Genomic DNA, 17,446 nt, shown 5'->3' with positions numbered 1-17,446 from the left:
ATTGTGCTGTCACTTCATGTATTTATCAAGATGAAAAAATCTTGAATATTCATGTGGAATGTTCCATTGCATCAGAGGGTTGTCTTACCTCGGATTTGTCCACCCTTCCCTCAGAGCCTCGATCAAACTCCACCGGGGTTGTGGCCCTTTCGATGATCCCATTGCTTGCCCTGTCTACAGTCGGAGCTTCACTGGGTGTCGGCGAGTCCACGACATCCCACGATGAAACCTCGGAGGGAGCCACTTCGGGTGCAGGTGATTCCATTTCAGGAGGAGGGGGCGATAACGGCAGAGGGGGTTCTGAGTCGGGGAGGCTTGGAGGTGGACTGTCGGGTGGGGTTAGAGTTGGGGGCGGGGATGGAGTGAGGGGTGGGGTCGGCATGGGTGTGCTGCCTAGGGAGGATGGGCTCGCTGGCGGCTCATGGACATCAATCTCAGTGTCGTTTAAGAGCATACTCTGACGTTGCACTTCGGTCACCGCAACGGCTTGTACCACTTCGACATCGGGGGTCGTGTTAACCGGTGTTCCTCGGTTTTCTTTGATCTCATCCGGTAGCGTGATGCCGTGCTCGGCTTCCAACGAGGCCAAGATGGCGTCCACATCGTCAAGATGTTGCTCCCTGTCACTCTCCGAAATGTCCTGCAACAACATTCCAGAGGGAGTAACCACATTAAAAATAAGGCTTGGAAAAAGTTGTAACTTTTAACATTCAAGAGAAAGTAAAATATTGTTTGGGAACATTTTGGAATGGAACTGCAAAAAAGATGCTTAGAAAGACAGCAACAATAACGGTAAAAATCCTCTTCATTTGAAATTCTTGTTAACAGCGCCCTCAATGTGAACCCACCTCCCAGTCTGTCTCTTCAGCCAGCTCCGATGACAGATCACCGAGGTCCAGATCCAGTGAGTCCATGACACCCTTCATCTCTTCCTCGACGGTCAACTCGCCATCATCAAGATGGTAAGGGGATCTCTCTACCCTCTCAGCCCTTGAGGATAGGACCTTAGGGGAGTCTATTGAGGACATTGGGGAGGTGAGGGCCCTGGTCGGATGTACTGGTTCGCCATTCCTGGAGAGAAAGTTTAAAGTTGGGTACAATAAAAACTTAAATAAGGCAAATATACGCCTCTAACAGGAGTCAAATTCATAGCATTGCTTAACGGTAAGCAAACTTTCATGCTAACTAGAGCAGAAAAGTTTGCCTCTGGTGACATTTGGGTTGACACCTCAAATCACTTAAGTGTAACCCTCACCTTGAAGTTGCCGTCTGGCCTTGTGATGTCAGGTGATAACTCACAAAAATATATAGAATGTTCTTATAAAAGAAATGAGTGCAGTGAGTAGGATTCAAACCCACACTCTGACGACTCAGGCACTAGAACTTAATGTCTGGTGTACAACACAGCGCATCGGCAGTTCTAAGTGAAACTGCTTTGGAGCATTATTGTTCCCTAAGGATTAAATTTGTAATTTACAAAAAGTTTTGCAAATTTCTATGGGGGGAGTTTTTTTTCTCTCACCTTGTTAGTTTCAACTCCACCGTATTTGGGGCCACCTCAAGAAGGCGTCTAGCTTGCATCAAGCTCATCCCCCGAAGATTCTTCCCGTTGATGGCATGGATGAGATCATCAGACTGTATACTGCCCTCGCTGGCTGCAGGAAGGCCAGGTATGACATCACTCACCACAATCCCGGATTTGCCGTTTTTGAGGGTAAGAGTCAGCGAGAGCCCTAGCTGCCCCATGGGGTTACGCTGGACTCGGATGATTGGAAGCTCTCGGACATTGACGATTGCTGTCGCGTCCGATCTCGAGGAAGTAGGCGAACTTTCGGAGAGTGGGTCGGCGAGCTTCTCATGTGGGAATGTTGGAGAGTCTGGTGGTGGGGAGGTAGGAATGGGTGGGGGGACGGGCGTGGAGATGGGTGTGTCCACGGGTTGCTGGTAGCGTAGGATCTTAATGGTGACCTCCTGAGGGGTCATACGGAGGAATGAGACTGCGTCAAAGTGGCTCATGTCCAGCATGCTCGTTCCGTTGACCTGAGAGGAAATAAACCAAACCAGAATGATAAGTTGAAGAAGCCTCAAGACACGGCCTAACACCCAATTTCATAAAGCTTTTAAGCAGATAATTCTGCTTGGGAAATATCTTTGCTTAGCAAGATTTGAGCTGGTTACCAGTTGCTACAATGTAAACTTTATAGAATTTTGGCTGGTGATCAGTTTCTGTTACGCAAGATTTGAATCCCACCCTTTTGTAGGGAAGCATAGCTTATCTATCATTCAAAACCACACACAGTTGATGATATTAACTAGTCACACAGTAGGAGGGTTAAATAACTGGTCTTCATTCTTACATTGACAAGTTTGTCTCCCTTCTTGAGTCTACCATCTGACTTGGCTGGGTCTTGTATGATGTCCTTGACATAGCAGCCACCAGAGTTGGCACCACCTGCAACCGTGAAACCTAGACCACCCCTCGCTGGCTTGGTCAGAGTCACCTCAAAGTATTCCTGCAGAGGAAACAGACAATACTTGATACCATGTATGCAGACATTTTCAGCTTCCTATGGGAGGGTACTTTCAGCAGAATTGTTCTTTTTTACTAAGGTGCTATAGCAAGGGTAGTGGGTTTGAATCCTATCAAGCTAACCACTGATTTCACAAAGACTACAATAAGTGTTGTCGTCTAGTTACTGAATCACATTTTCCTAATTTGTGCAATTTCTAATCATAGACAATAAACCAATGTTTGTATGAGAGATTGGCTGTTGCCAGCTTGGTGTTTATATCCCCTTGTGGGAGTGTGCTGAGTTCCGCTTAAACTTGTTAATCTTTGTGTTGGAAATTTATGTACTATTTCCAAAACCAACAATTCAATGGAACTTATTAAAGGCTTGTGACCACTTACCCCACTCCATGTATCGCCGAGCGATTTCATTGGTGAGCCCAGACTCTCCGTCGGTGATGTCACCGGAGACCTTACATTGAACCCTGACCCCTTAGGTGTTGACCCCATAACCAGCTTGGGTAACTGAGATTCTGATGAGTGGGGTTCGGAGGTCGAAGGAGGGGGTGAAAATTGGTCCGTTGTATCGAGGAGGGTCGGGGATAAGGGGGATGAGGGGAAGTCAAAATCTTGGGTTTGGATCTCCTTGGTTGCTTTGGGGCTCATAGGAAGTGTTGGGCTGCTCAAGACGTGCTCAAAGTGTTTCTCATCCTCCTGGAAGGAAAATATGTTAATAAATCAATCAATTCCATTAATTAAATTGACCGCGCAAGTCTCACACATTATTGAAAAAGAGAAAAAAACAGAGACCATATTTTTTCTTTGAAGTCAAAAATTCTTTTCTGAAAAGGACCAGTGGTTGGATACTCAACACTTCAATCAGTGCGCTCTGATTGTCTTTAGGAGGATGCATCATGTGTCATAATTAAAATATTTTAAAATTACAAAATCCTTCTAAAAAAAAATTCAAAAGTAAACCAAGGATGATAATGAAGGAACTTTTGGAAAGTGGGCGTGGGAAATGAACCACACCTTTTGAAAGGTTGGGGGTGGGGGTTGGAACGAACCTTAAGAGTGATAAGATCAAGTTCTTCGTCGCTAGGTCGGCAGAGAAGTAGACGGACATCTTGAGGAGTGCCTCTGAGAACAGCAACCGTCTCCTACAAAGAATCCACAGACAATGAAGAAGATTGTAATTAGTAACAGCAGAATGTAAGAGAGCAAAGAGTAAAGGTATTATACAGGATCAATAAGGATACAAAAATTCTTTAATTTGAGTCTCAAAGCTTTACTGATTTTGTAGCCCAAAGAACTATTTTTGTCTGTGAAATATTTCGTTTCGAAATTTCATTTAGAAATGAAGTCATGTGCAAAACAAAACAGCTGGTTTCAGTTGTTACAACTAAAATTAAGGACAATGTGTTTACAAATTTAAAAATTGTGCATGTTTTTTTCAAAATAACCTGCTGACTTTACACAACGATTCAGCCCACATTTTCTTAAGTAACGACATACAGAATTTGTGAAAGCTAGAACACAAATAATTACCGCATGGGTCAAATGGTAAACCGGCTCTTCATTAACAGTCAAGATAACGTCTCCCTCTTCAACGAGGCCACTAGCCGAAGCTCTCTGACCAGCAAAGACTTTCTTGATACGGAGCAGACACATCTTGGGATCCTTGTGGATTCCCCTCCCACCTTGGATACTGAAGCCGAGACCTTGGGTCCCCTTGGAGAGTTGGATCTCAAAACAGTTCTCTGCGGGGGAAAGAAGTTCAAAGAAAAATCTCCTTAAGAGACTAAATCTATTCATCCAATGCGGGCCCAATTTAAAAAGAAATACTGCTCGACAAATTTCTTTGCGAAGCACAAATAAAAGATATGGACCAATAGGGAGACATAGGGCTAGATAGCTCAGTCGGTAGAGCACTGGCACGTTAAACCAAAAGGTCACAGGTTCTAGTCAATTGTGTCTTTGTTCAACCTAAAAATATGCAAAGTAAATCTGTCGCATTCATTAAGTACTTAAACAAAATTTAGCCTTCAAGAAAGACTGCTAGGGTCGAACATCAGGCCATCAACTTTTTTGGGGCACAAACAAATTTTGCTAACCTGGAGTGACATAAGGAAGGTCTGGAAGCTCAATGTTGTTTTCTAATCCCATCGTTGAGATCATCGTCTGAGTCAGAGTGAGTGCTCCGACGCTCATCTCAGACATCGGTGAGTGCAGCGAGTCATCCGGTAAATTCATATCATTGTGACCAATGATCAACGGCGGCAGATCAGGGGTTGGGCTACGGCTGGATTGGACATCACTCGGGAGAGGGAGAGAACCGTCGAGTGATGGAAACGGTGATGGCGAGTCATTGCCGGATGGGCTGGCGGGTTCAGCCGGGGATGATACGATGAGGGCGGTGTTGATATCGGGGAGGTGTGGCGATTTTGCGCTTAGTACGGTCCCGTCGGGGGCTAGCGAGTCATGCATGATGGCCGACGGCATCATATAATCACCATCACTCAGAAACTCATGATCTTGTAATGAGTGTCCGTCAAGCGATGGTGATCGTGATCGGTACTCCGTTGATGGCGTCAGTGACCGTTCATCATCCTCGGTCCACTGCCCGACGCTTGACCGCTGATCGTCCGTGCTGTGTTCCATGATCGGGGCGCTGCTGCGGAACGAAGCGGCCTTGGATCCCCACATCCCTTTCTCAAGGCTACTGGTTGGGGTATTACGCCAGTCTAGATGAGCGGTTGGGGTAAGGGTGTCTGCCTCGCGGGTACTGAGGACCGGAGAGGCTATCTCGGGGTCGAAGGGGACCCCCATGATGGAGTGATCACTGGGGAGGGGAGACTCTGACCCTGTGCTGCTTCCCTGTGTAACGTCACTCTCGGCTTCACTCAGCGGGGCTGAATCTGGAAGCTCAAAATCCTGGATATTGAAAGAAAAATTTGAAAAAATCAAGACACACCCTGGAAGTACTTTTAGATTTGAACAATAATAGTGGCTTTTTATATAGCGCTCCTTCCTGTCACTCAGTGACGCTCAAGGCGCTTTTAACGTTCAGTATTTTCCTACAAGATAGTGCGGAGCTATGCTTTTATATAGCGCTCCTTCCTGTCACTCAGTGACGCTCAAGGCGCTTTTAACGTTCAGTATTTTCCTACAAGATAGTGCGGAGCTATGCTTTTATATAGCGCTCCTTCCTGTCACTCAGTGACGCTCAAGGCGCTTTTAACGTTCAGTATTTTCCTACAAGATAGTGCGGAGCTATGCTTTTAAAGTATGAGACCAATTCCTTTACATAACACCATGTAATGGTTTTATAAGGTTGGAATCTGACAGATTGGCTGTTGTCAACTTGGTGTTTATATCCCTTTGTGGGAGCTTGCTGAGTTCCATGACGGGAAGATCAGCTCAACAAACAAACAAAAATACAAGTGAGACAATCTTACCTTAAATGCTTGAATGGTAGGCGTGGCACCTCGGGAACCTTCGGGCCCGTCCGATGGCACAGGAAGAAGACCGTCATCATAGTAGCTGTCTTGTTCTTCTTGAGGATTTTCCTTTTCCAGGGAGAGATCAGCTTTTCTCACAGTCGACCCCCTGGAGGACATACTGTGTGGCCAATCATCATTGTCCTCAAGCAGTGACAGATGGGGTGGGGGAGGCTGTGATACAACCTGTGATACAACCGGTGAGACCAACTCATCAATGGGAGTCGCTATAGCTGAAGAGAGCATAGGGGTGGAGTCACTCTCCCGACTGAAGAGGGGCGTGTCACTAGGCGTGATTGGGTCTCTGTCCATCGGTGTCTGACGATCGTAGTCGGTGAACGAGGCAACACTGCTTGGGCGATCAGTGGTCGGGACGTCTGGCTCAGTGTTGCCACTAGAGGGAGGTTCGGCATGCAACTGATTCGTTGTTTTAGACATGATGACAACCTCGCCATTGTCACCCAGGGCGACCATCGGAGATGCCACAGGGGTTGGAGGTAGGTTGCTGGGCTTTGCTGGGGGGACGCCTCGCTCAATGACCAGCAGGCTTTGTTCGGGAGCTCGGCGGAGTGTCTCGACAGCTTGACGATGGGTCACACCTTCAAGAGACTCAGAGTTTACTTCCAAGACACGGTCACCTGAGACAAACAAAACAGGGAAGAGGAAAGGTTATCACTATGTAACTCGGAATGCAGATTCACCTCTTTACAAGAAAGATCTTTGACACAGAGCTATTTGTTTCACAAAAAAGTCCAAACTGAGATATAAGTCAGATAAAAGTCTTATCCCTGAACTGTTGTGATCAATTACTTACCGATTTGTATCCGCCCATCGACATCTGCAGCTCCACCTCTAACCATAGACTTGATGTAAATCCCTCCATGTTTCACGCTGGTGTTAACGCCACCCTGCAAACCAACAACCAAAAACACCATGATTAATTAAAAGACTTTGTTGCACATTCAGACACCAGATCTCATTCAAGCAACCTATCCTTAAAAACCACGTCAGGTGGTCGGATAGTAGGAGGGTTGATCTGTTGTAAAGTACTTTTAAAAGGGAATTTTTTTTTTAAATAAAACCAAAAAAATTTGATGAGAAATTAATGACTCACCGTTACACTTATTCCGAGACTGCTGTTGCTTTTCTTCAGATGTACCCTGTAAACGTCTCCCAGCTGCAACTCAGCCTGACCTTTGCCCTCACTTTGACCCCCGTCTGACCTTTGGTGTTCTTCTTCCGTTCTGGTCCTATCAGTGTTGAGATCTGCCGCGGAGTCAGCGGCCTCGCCCGGCGAGGTAAACCCACTGAGAGGAGAGTTCAAGGAATTGGCCAGAGACCCGACTTTTATCAGACTCGGTTTCGTTGACTTCTGGTTCTCGTCTGGGAAGAGGTCTTCCAAATCAGAGCTTTCTGGTGTTGGAACGTCATCGCTTGCGTCAGAACTGAAATGAATATCGCTGTGAATGCTTGGCGACTTCCGTTGACTTCTAACCGACTCCTGAGCTTCAGGTTCTGGGATGCTTTGCTCCGGTTGGCTCTCCTGGTTTGACCGGACCGCACGTGGCGGTCTGGCATTCTCCGCTGAGAGATATCGCGCACGGATCGTCTGTGGTGGAGTCTTGGAACCAGACCCGTCGCTCAGATGACTCGCGTCCGACAAGGCGAGACTGTAGTTAGAGCCGAAACTCTGCGGTCGTCGGCGTGGTTTCTTAGGAGGGGTGCTTTTACGTTTCTGGGTGCCAGGGCTGTCGGGCTGGGTATTGAGGGTAGGTAGAGGAAGCTGAGCATGTGATTGGCTGGCTTGAGCTGGGGTAATCAAATCTTCTTCTACAATATGAGGTTTCAGCTTAGAATCTATATAATATGTAAATAAGAAAATATTTTAAAGCAAACCTAATAATATGTTGAAGGCAAGGATAACAATTTTGTAATTTTCAGACCATAAGCCGTGGATTTTTTTGGAGAAAATAAACAAGCAATTTGGCCAGGATTGTGGATCAATTCATTTTGTGGTCTAACCTGGACTTGACGATCTTGGCTGTGACACAATCAGCTGCACCGTGGTGGGAGCATTACTGAGGATGTCTACTGCAACACGATGTCCGACACCCTCAAGACTTTGACCATTGATGGAGATGATACGATCCCCTGGCTGCAGCCTGCCATCAAGGTCTGCCGGACCCCCGGGGATGACCGATTGGACAAAGATACCAAGATCAAGGTTGCGGGAGTTCTCACCTCCAACAATTGTGATACCTTTAGGACGAAAGAGTGGTAGAATAGATTGTATTGGGGGTAAGGTTTCACTCTGCATTTATAAAGGCGCTGCCATTTTGTTTTGAGGGTAAGTCATCTTATAAACAAATTTTATAAATTATGATTGGTCAACGATTCAAAAAAGCAATTTGCATTATGGTCAGTCGTGCAGCCCGGCCTTTGCAGACACTACTGGCGGGGAAGGCGGGCGGTGAGCAGCAGGAGGCAGGCGGCGGTAGGCGGTAAGGGGAGAGGTGGGAGAGAAACTCTTGACATACCTAGCCCATCCTGTGGGTGTTTCTTGAGTGTGACGATACTGATATCTCTCTCAGGTTTCTCCGGGCTTGGAAGCTCATCGAGTCTCTCCTGTAGTGTCTCACTAATCACCTCAGTGCGATCATCGAGTGTCGACTGCCGGGTACGCTCATGAGTTCTGATACTCTCATCTGAAAAGCAATGACCATGACAGATTGTATAGAAAAAGAAGAACATATATATTTGGTTTCATACAAACTACTTCTAGTCTGGTAAAATCTGTGGTCTCATGGAGATTACTAAGAAAGAATATCACGCTTGATTTTGAATACAATAGATTCTGAAGGACTTTCAAAAAAACAACAAGAAGATTTGACAGTTTAACAAGCAACTGATTCCGCAGCACAGGTTATGATAGTAAGGTTTTCTCGTTTGTACCTACATTTTTAACATAAGGGCAAGAGGTAACTAATACAGGGTTAAGGTATAAAACGCTAACTAAGAAAAGCAATAGCAATAAGTGTAGTCAGTGTTTGCTTACCAATGACAAACGGAGCATCTACTTCATCCAAGCCCAATATACGCCGTCCATCCAGCTCATCTTCTTCCCTAGCATGCTGATTAATTTCCCGTTCCATATCCGCCACAGTGGCATACGGATGCTCATCTTCAAAATCATCTCGGCCGAGCTGTGGTCTGGGGTCTGGTGTAGGACCCTTCACCCCTGACCCACTCGGCGCGCCATCTTTGTAGCGAGACACCTGGCTCGGTGTCCGGTGATTGCTGGTTTCGTTGGAGCTGCCACTATGAAAGCTAAGATGCTGATTCTGTCTCTCAAGACGACTAGTACGAGACTCTGATACCCGACGACCTTGAGACTTTCGACTCTCTGATCGCTCGGGCGTCAACTCATCATAGGGGATGGTCTCCTTGCTGTGGTAGTCTTTATTGCGGCTGGGCTTCCGCCTGTTGTCTACCGCCACAGTCTCTTCATTATCCCTCTCTCCGGAACGATATGGGTACGCTGGTTGGTTGTTATACTCCGGCGGCGGCTCTCTCTCTCGAACACCTCTCCTCTCCGGAGATGACCCTCGATCTCGATGACCGATTTCCTCGTAATCAGAAACCAGTCGTCCATTGTTTTGGTATTCGCCATGCTCTTGGAAGAGGCTTTCAGGGACCGAGTTCTGTACACTGCCCTCGTTGTCATCAGAAAAGTCCAGCTCGTCATCGGGGTAGTCGTTGTATGGAGAAAAGCGCAGCGAGTCGGTGTAGGATTCTGATGCCTCCATGGGGAAATCTGGAATATTTCAGAAGTAAAAAGCGAAAACGGAGTTCAGAGCGACTCAAATATGCGCAACGTTAACACTATTTATCAAGATTGAGAACATCTCTTTACCTTGACCGAACTTTTGCGATGTGTTAGCCTTAAGTCTCATCGCCATCTGGAACTTATGTTGCGATGTGCACAGCTGCAGCATATAGCGCCCTCTGTTGACACAAAATGAGAATAATGTATTTAACAAGCATGTAAAAAAAAACATTTCTCACACAGGGATCTCTTCTCAAACTTTCTTAGCATAAATTGTGAAAGTTTTTCTTTCTTTGGGGCGAATATTCCCTATCAAGGTTTCAAATTGACTCACTTTTTGTAGTCCTCTGTATAATGGATATTCTTATTGCTGGATCCATCGTTTCCTTCTACTGTGAACCTCCTCCTCTGTATTAAAAGAAAAACAATCTCAAATTACCTGCAAACTAAAAGACATCAACAAATTTCCCGTGGCAATATCAGCCTGAATCTAAAGACAAAATTCCTCCCAAACAAAACTGTGAAGCCCATAAAATTTGTTGTTGGAATACAGAGCCGAAGTGGTTAAGAAAAATGAAGACAGGGCAAGAAACTAGTAGTGATCCTTACATTGAAGGCAATCTTCCTAGTCAGGTGCCATGGATGTGCGTGGACCTGCTGCCTGGTCCTGCCTCGTTTCTCATAGACAATGATGCCGCGAGTGCAGATACCAAGCCAGATGGAAGCGCTGGGGTCCTTCTTGCTGCGAGATGCTCGATGGAAATGGATTCCGTACTCCTGTAGTTTCCTCGCTTCCTGTGTTGCAAAAAAATGCCAACAAATTAGGGTCGTTATCCATTTTCAATTCTTAAGTTGAGAAGTTCAAGAGAATTGTGTCTCTCGGACATCTTATTCAACAAACTGTTCAAACTCTGATCTTCAAATAGTCTTTTAACAAGAGGAAAGGTTTGCGATATCACCATGTGTAGTCCCTTTTGGGTTGTGTTGGTCTGAAAAAGAACCAGTGTTGACAACTCGTGCTTTTTTTTAAGAACCAACTCCACTCAAAGAGATTTACACATGGTGCCACAAATCCCACCTAGTTATACTCCCACCATGCAAAGTTTCAAATCCTAATTACCATGAGAAACTCCATCTCAGCTTGCAGTTCTCCCATGCCGTTATGCGTGGCATGCATCGGGGGTAGCGTCTGGCGAATCCTTGGCACACCCAGTGTATCAATGATCTCCGATGGAACGTAGTGTTCGGGAAGAAAGTAGTTCCGGCCCATGGTCTCGCCGTGATAGTCCCCCATCTCGGCTTGCAGGGCCAGGGAGGCGAGCTGTAAAGCAGCTTTTTCGTCGCATCGAGTCTTTTCTTCGAGGATATCCCTACGCAGCTGCAAGTAGTACTGGTGGCGTGTAAGTTGGTCCCTGTAACATCAAACACACAAAACAAAGCGCGCTCAGACAAAACATAGTCTTAAGGGCAGGGTGCACTTTCATTACTTACTCCACAAATAAACAAGCATAAAAACTTACTTGGTAAAGAGCACTGAAGAGCTGTTGATGTTATAAATTGTTAGAAACAAACTTCTTTGAAGTATTGTAGTTTCAGAGAAAAAGGTATATTTTTTCACCAACCAATTTGAATCTGAGAAAGGCTTCAAGCAATAAGCCTTTCTCAGGCATCAATGACAACTTTGATGATCAATTGAGCCAAATTGTTCACAGGTTTGTTGTTTTATGCATATAATGGGATACACCAAGTGAGGACACTGGTCTTTGACAACCAACACACTCTTTCTAAATCTTTTTTTCCTAAACTTCCAACTCACTTTAACATCCCTGTATTCTCCAGATAAAACTTGATGCGGAAGAAGAGAGTGAATTTATCTGTAGAAACTGTTTTCTTGGAACCTTTCTTGGCTTCTTCCTTCCAGGAGTCCGGCCCAACCTTGTAGAGCTTTACATCTGCATCCAGGAAGAAATACTCCCCATCTTAACATCAGGAACATAAAAAGACCAGACTGTTAGCATAAGGTTCAATTTGTTTAGAACGCCATTTTTTTAAGGAATTGAATATATGTTTGATAACCATTCTTCAATAAAATGGCAATAAAGATGCACTTGGTTAGAGGTTCAACCGCTTTTGATAATATAAAGCATTTTGAGAACCACTCTACTTTTGGGTAGGGGTTGATGTTGTGTTTGAAAAAGCCTCTGGAGCGCCAGGACAGGGAGCTGAGAAAGAGATAAAAATTATTACAAGAATTTTATTGGCCCAATGACCAGGTCACTTAATGTCAAGTGTATAGGTACCTTATTGTTAAATGCACGATATTACTGACCATCACTCACCTTTAATATATGTTAGCCCAAAGTAAACCTTCTCACTGAGGCCAATATGTGATGCCACAAGGTCAAACATCCCCTGACCTTTGATCCCCAGGTCACACATGAGGTCAAGTCGTCGGCCGTTAAGCAGGACCACTGTGACCTTTTTACGGTCGGGTGGGATCTTCCCAGCTTTACACTGCAAAGTAAAAAATAATAATAATTCAGGCTCGAGGTCTGAGGTTGGATTCGAACTGGAGTCCGCAGAGGTGAAAGGCAGGGAAAGAAACCACTAATTAATAAGTAAACTATTAAATGATATATCTGATATTTTTGAAAGCACTCACCAAAATTGACGGCATCATATCCAAGGATTCATTAGCAGTGCTGCTCATCACAACAAACTCAGGCCCAAAGAATTTCTGTAAAAAAAGATAAAGTTTTAAAATCAGCAACGTGTATGAAAAATGGTACATCAAACGAAACATTCACAGAGGGTGTTTTTTTACAGTTCCCTGTAAAATCATGTGGTTTACTGTGGTTACTATTTTTAGTTACTCCTTTGTACCCGACTTAATTCTGAAATATATGCTGATCAAAATTACAATTGCTCTGTGAACACATGTTTACCTTAAGTTTCTTCTTGGGTGGGTCCCTGGTCCCGTTAGGCGCTTGTCCGTTAACAGGTACCCTCCCGGGGCCACTATTCTGCCGTGGTGCGTTCTCTGCTCTACGCAGTGAGGAGGGTTTCGACGCGGCTTGGACTGGCTGGTCTTGGGTTCGACGCTCCACCACACCCCTCCGGTCGGCTCCATGATTTCTCTGGCCGTTGACCCTACCCTGGTCAGTTGATAAGGAATCTGAGGAGGCATATTGGTGCTGGTCTGGGTAGTAACTTCCTAAAGAAACAGAAAAATCATAACAGAAATTACTTTTAAGTTATCATATATTTCTGGTAAGGAAACCAAAGGATCCTCCTCGGTGCCTTGCATTGTAGCCAGTAAACATTTCAAAAGACTGTTAAGCAGAAAATACTGCTTCGCAAATTTCTTTGCTGAGCAAAAAATGAGTCGTGTACCAGTTGCAACAATGTAAACTTTATGAAATTTTGTCTGGTAGCCAGTTTCTGCAAAGCAAGATTTTTCTGTGCTTAGCACATTTTTCAAATTGAGCTCATTTATCAAAAATGTATATAACTTCTTTTTATAAAATTTTAATAGAAGAAAGCCTAGGCTGGAGATATATCGTTTTCAATCATTGCTCACCCTCTTGAGCTGATTCCATGGAGGTCAATGACTTGAGTGACCTTGCTCTGACCTCTGGCCTCTCATTTCTGACCTCACTACCACCATCGCTCATAGTCCCGCTGTCACTATGGTACCCGAGTAACGGTCTCCTAAGATCAATGTCTCTGTGCTTGATGCCAAGCTGCTCCCTCAAGAGTCTCAATCGATCCCGTCTCTCATTGAGTCGGTCGTATATAGCGTTGTTTTGTGAGCGTTTCGTTTCTCGCACTGGCGAGGAACGGTGCGACTTTTTGATGAGTCGCTCCTGAGAGTTCTCCCTCGTCCTGTCTCGTGAGCGATCCTGCGAGCGATCTCTAGATCTGTCTCGAGAGTTTTCCCTCGATGGAGGGGTGAAGATATCCGACAGATGATACGAGCGACCCGTTTCCTCGACTCCCGTGGTTCTTTGAGTTCTGTGAAGATGGTGATGAGTATCACGCTCATCATAGCTATCTCGTGAGTCCACAGTACTCGTGCTGATATTCGACAGATGATGTCGGCCTGAGGCGCTTGAGTCTCGTTTGAGAGATCTCGACCTGCTGTGGTGGCTGCTGATATCCGGCTCATTGTGGTAGTGACGACTGTCTTTGGATGAGCGAGGGCGCTTGCTCGATGGCGAGTGATTGTTATTTGAGTTCTGATAATGGCTTTGTCTCTTAGCTGGACTTAGACGACCTGAAACATAATGTCAAACTCATCTCATCAAATATTAATTTAGTACAACAAATAAAAATTAAATTGTCAATTTCAGTTACAAAATACTTGGTTTAAGGCTGAATGAATTTGATGCAAACAGATTTTTTTTGAGAAGTGCAACAGAAGAAGACTTTTTATTTAACTTTTTAGGAATTTTTTTGTTAAAAGAACAAAGTTTTCAGTAAATTAGGTCAAACAGAACAGAAATATTGATATTTATCAGATTTACAGATATCACAGATTTACAGATTGGTGCTACCACAACCTCACCTAACTTTAGTCCCAACATGCAAAGTTTCAAATCCTACACACATAGAGTTTGATAAGTCAAACTTACATGGACAGGCTGCAGGAAAACTGCAGGAACACGGCTGGAAATCTTGAAAACGGTAAGGAGGGGTGAAGTTTTGATAGAAGGGACGCACGTCATGATACGAGAGGTACGGCAGTGCGAAGAAAGAGTCTAGGAGCCAGACAAGAGTCAGTCACAGTGAGATTAATAATCAAGGCGCCATTCAGAATAGTCAATGTTAAAATATTTTGATATTTTTAATTTTTTTCTGAATTTTTTTGACCCACCCAACCAAATTTTCAAAGAATATTTTTTTTTTAACATTGACAATTTTGAATGGCCCCTTAGCACACCACAAGAACAAAATCAGGGTTAGTTGAGTAAAACACCATCACCTAAAAGTTAAGAAATACACCCACATGAATTAACAGGCTTTGACACTAGAGGGCAGCAAACATTCCCTTTGCTTAGGCTGTGTCCGATATAACCAACTGCGGCTGTGGCTGCAACCAGTGCCACGTTATATATTTCATACAGATTTTTAGTCTGCCATCTGGATTTACCAATTTAGATTTTTTCCCTGTGCATGGTAAATTCTTGCTTAGGTTCTCTGAAACTGGAACCCAATTCTATGTAGTAAAACAAGTATTTGGGAGGGTAGAATAAGTGCGTCTAAACAGTCACCCAAAAACACAATTAATTAACAAGATAAAGCAAACATAAGTTTGGAAAGAGAACGGTTTTGTTTCTTCAAAAAGGAGAACATATATATTTGGGAGGGTAGAATAAGTGCCTCTAAGCAGTCACCCAAAAGACAATAAATTAAGAAGATTAATCAAACATTAGTTTTGAAAGAGAACTGTTTTGCAGACAGTGGTTGTACCTGAGTTTCTGTTGTGTTCGAGAGGAACCCCATTCTGTGATGGGGAGCCGCTTCCGTTGAATGGGTTACTGCTGTTGAGATCCCCATCGACTTCATCAAGGATTGTGTCCAGCTAATTATTTAGAGGGGGAGGGGGGGGAGGTGCCAATGTTGCAAAAGTTAGTTTTCATTTACATTTATTTCATAATGAGCCTTTACCAGGGCTGTGAATTCTCAGGATTTGTAAGGATTTCAGGATTTTAAATTGACCTTCCTTGTGGCCTTTCTTTAAAGAGGCAACCTTGTCTCCCAAGAGGTGCTACAAGAAAAAAAAGCAAAGGTCATGGGTTCGAATACCAACCCAGCAATATGCCTGTGACTTTGTTCACAGAAGCCAGGAAAGTGCCGAGTATACAGTGCTTACACACATCGGTGTAAGGGTCAAACCAAATAATATGAAAAGAAAACAAAACCTTTAAAATAACTCGAGGGAGGAATTTAATATTCCTCTTGAAACAATCTAGATTGTAGGATGGAGGGAAACATGCACCATGCAAGGAGTTCCAAAGTTGCAGTACATGTACGTTCCCTGGACTGTTTTTGTATACAACTTACCTCATAGACGCTACCCATGACGATTTTACTGAGTTTCATCACATGTTGTGAGTATGGGATTCCTGTATTTGCCTGCCTTGCGTGTAGTGTACAAGCCTGCAAAGGAATAACAAAGTATAAGTATTGTGAAGTCAAAAGGGTCACCAAAAATGCCACCTGGAGTTTAATGTCTCAAAACGATTTCAGACAAAACCACAATATTTAAGCTGTTGTGGCAGGATATTCAGTTCCCTGTAGAATTGTTTCATCCTTCGAATGTTCCCCCGAGTGCTTTATTCAAAAACAGCAAATGATCTGGTCCTGTAACAGTTTTCAGCTATTCAAGCTCTGAAGTCTTATGGGTTATTTCCCCAAAGTTAAGCCCTGTAAAGCCGTAGGTCCCTTGTGTTGTATTAAAAGAACCATCAATGCACAAAAAAAGACAATTATCTCTAAGAAAAATGGTTCGCTCCTTTACCTCCAAGATGTGTATGAGAGCCACCCTTGAGTCTGCATTCTGGTTAGTCATGGCAAGCAGGATCGAGTGGAGGTCGTGGGTCAATGAGGCTTGGCTCGGTGGTGACGTAGCGTACTCTGCAGACCAGAACAACGTCATCCCAAGAGAGTATACCAACATCTGCAGAAGAGAAGAAGACATCAAAGTTTTTAAGTGGTCTGTACATGTTTGGTAATGACTATGAACATTTTGAGGACCATTGCACTTTGAAGTACTGCTGTTATGGACAAATATATAATTTTTTTATCCTCCAAAATTTGAATCTGAGAAGCGACACTGACAGTTACGTCACTCAGATTGGGTATTCCAATTACGAATTATTATTCCCCCCAAATGAAATTTTCACATGTTAAGTTCTTTGGTGTATCTACTTTTTATATGATTAAAACACTTGAACGGTTCCAAAAACTTCAGATGTATTTTCTCTTTAAGCTTCATCTTTGCATTAAATTAAAACAATTTCATCAGTTTTTGACAAAAATTTCTGACTGACCTTTTCCACCGCAGCATCGGATGGATTCAGCTGTCCAGACAAGACCTCTGGGGACAGGAAATTGTGGATGTTCGGGAGGCTCGGGTCGATCGTCTCGGCAAACGTGACACGCCCTCCTGGGGTGAAGTGAAGCGTGTAGGGACACAGTACAAAGCGGGGTGAACCCTGGACAACCGCTTCTCCTGTTAGATAAGAAGGATTAAGATTGATTGTAAATAATAAGCTTGCTTGTAAACTTTTTAAGACGTGAAAATTTAAACGTGCTGGAAGCTCACTCCATGTATTGTACCTGTACCTCTCTCAATGGGAGACTTTCAGTGACACTAGGTGGCAGCAGACTTTTACCAGGTAAGTTGTTGGAAATGCAAGCATGCTCAGATAGACAGAAACTATGGAAACTTACCTGGTAGCCTGAGACAACAACCAGGGACATAGAGGCGTTAACCACAGGCATGGAGGCAGTGACAAGGGGCAAGGAGGCAACCAAAGGCTCTGAGTCAATTGCCTTCTATCCAAACTGTACTTGCTCCACAACAACTGGATGTCCAACAGAGCC

General features: G+C 44.2%; 1 protein-coding gene across 4 annotated transcripts in view; it reads right to left on the bottom strand.

Annotated features, from left to right (window-relative positions):
- LOC117303662 (tyrosine-protein phosphatase non-receptor type 13-like) overlaps positions 1–17,446 on the bottom strand; it is a 34,650-nt gene that overhangs the window by 9,720 nt on the left and 7,484 nt on the right. For 3 of the 4 annotated variants that reach the window (XM_033787908.1, XM_033787910.1, XM_033787909.1), the window contains exons 3-30: positions 16,891–17,072; positions 16,359–16,517; positions 15,902–15,997; positions 15,308–15,419; positions 14,470–14,595; positions 13,416–14,111; positions 12,781–13,049; positions 12,498–12,572; positions 12,175–12,349; positions 11,652–11,814; positions 10,956–11,247; positions 10,445–10,630; positions 10,170–10,243; positions 9,923–10,014; positions 9,065–9,823; positions 8,547–8,714; positions 8,032–8,268; positions 7,124–7,866; positions 6,824–6,917; positions 5,968–6,647; positions 4,624–5,443; positions 4,058–4,269; positions 3,577–3,669; positions 2,912–3,223; positions 2,358–2,513; positions 1,523–2,040; positions 849–1,071; positions 89–640 (exon numbers count right to left, since the gene is read on the bottom strand). In XM_033787908.1, the coding sequence (XP_033643799.1) occupies positions 89–640; positions 849–1,071; positions 1,523–2,040; positions 2,358–2,513; positions 2,912–3,223; positions 3,577–3,669; positions 4,058–4,269; positions 4,624–5,443; positions 5,968–6,647; positions 6,824–6,917; positions 7,124–7,866; positions 8,032–8,268; positions 8,547–8,714; positions 9,065–9,823; positions 9,923–10,014; positions 10,170–10,243; positions 10,445–10,630; positions 10,956–11,247; positions 11,652–11,814; positions 12,175–12,349; positions 12,498–12,572; positions 12,781–13,049; positions 13,416–14,111; positions 14,470–14,595; positions 15,308–15,419; positions 15,902–15,997; positions 16,359–16,517; positions 16,891–17,072 (8,264 nt within the window). The remainder of the gene's footprint in view (positions 1–88; positions 641–848; positions 1,072–1,522; positions 2,041–2,357; positions 2,514–2,911; positions 3,224–3,576; positions 3,670–4,057; positions 4,270–4,623; positions 5,444–5,967; positions 6,648–6,823; positions 6,918–7,123; positions 7,867–8,031; positions 8,269–8,546; positions 8,715–9,064; positions 9,824–9,922; positions 10,015–10,169; positions 10,244–10,444; positions 10,631–10,955; positions 11,248–11,651; positions 11,815–12,174; positions 12,350–12,497; positions 12,573–12,780; positions 13,050–13,415; positions 14,112–14,469; positions 14,596–15,307; positions 15,420–15,901; positions 15,998–16,358; positions 16,518–16,890; positions 17,073–17,446) is intronic. The other variant, XM_033787911.1, reaches the window with a different exon arrangement.

The sequence above is a fragment of the Asterias rubens genome, chromosome 20 (assembly GCF_902459465.1).
Source record: "Asterias rubens chromosome 20, eAstRub1.3, whole genome shotgun sequence".
NCBI lineage: Eukaryota > Metazoa > Echinodermata > Asteroidea > Forcipulatida > Asteriidae > Asterias > Asterias rubens.
Note: the sequence above shows the minus strand (reverse complement) of the source record. Positions and strands in the feature narration are given on the sequence as shown.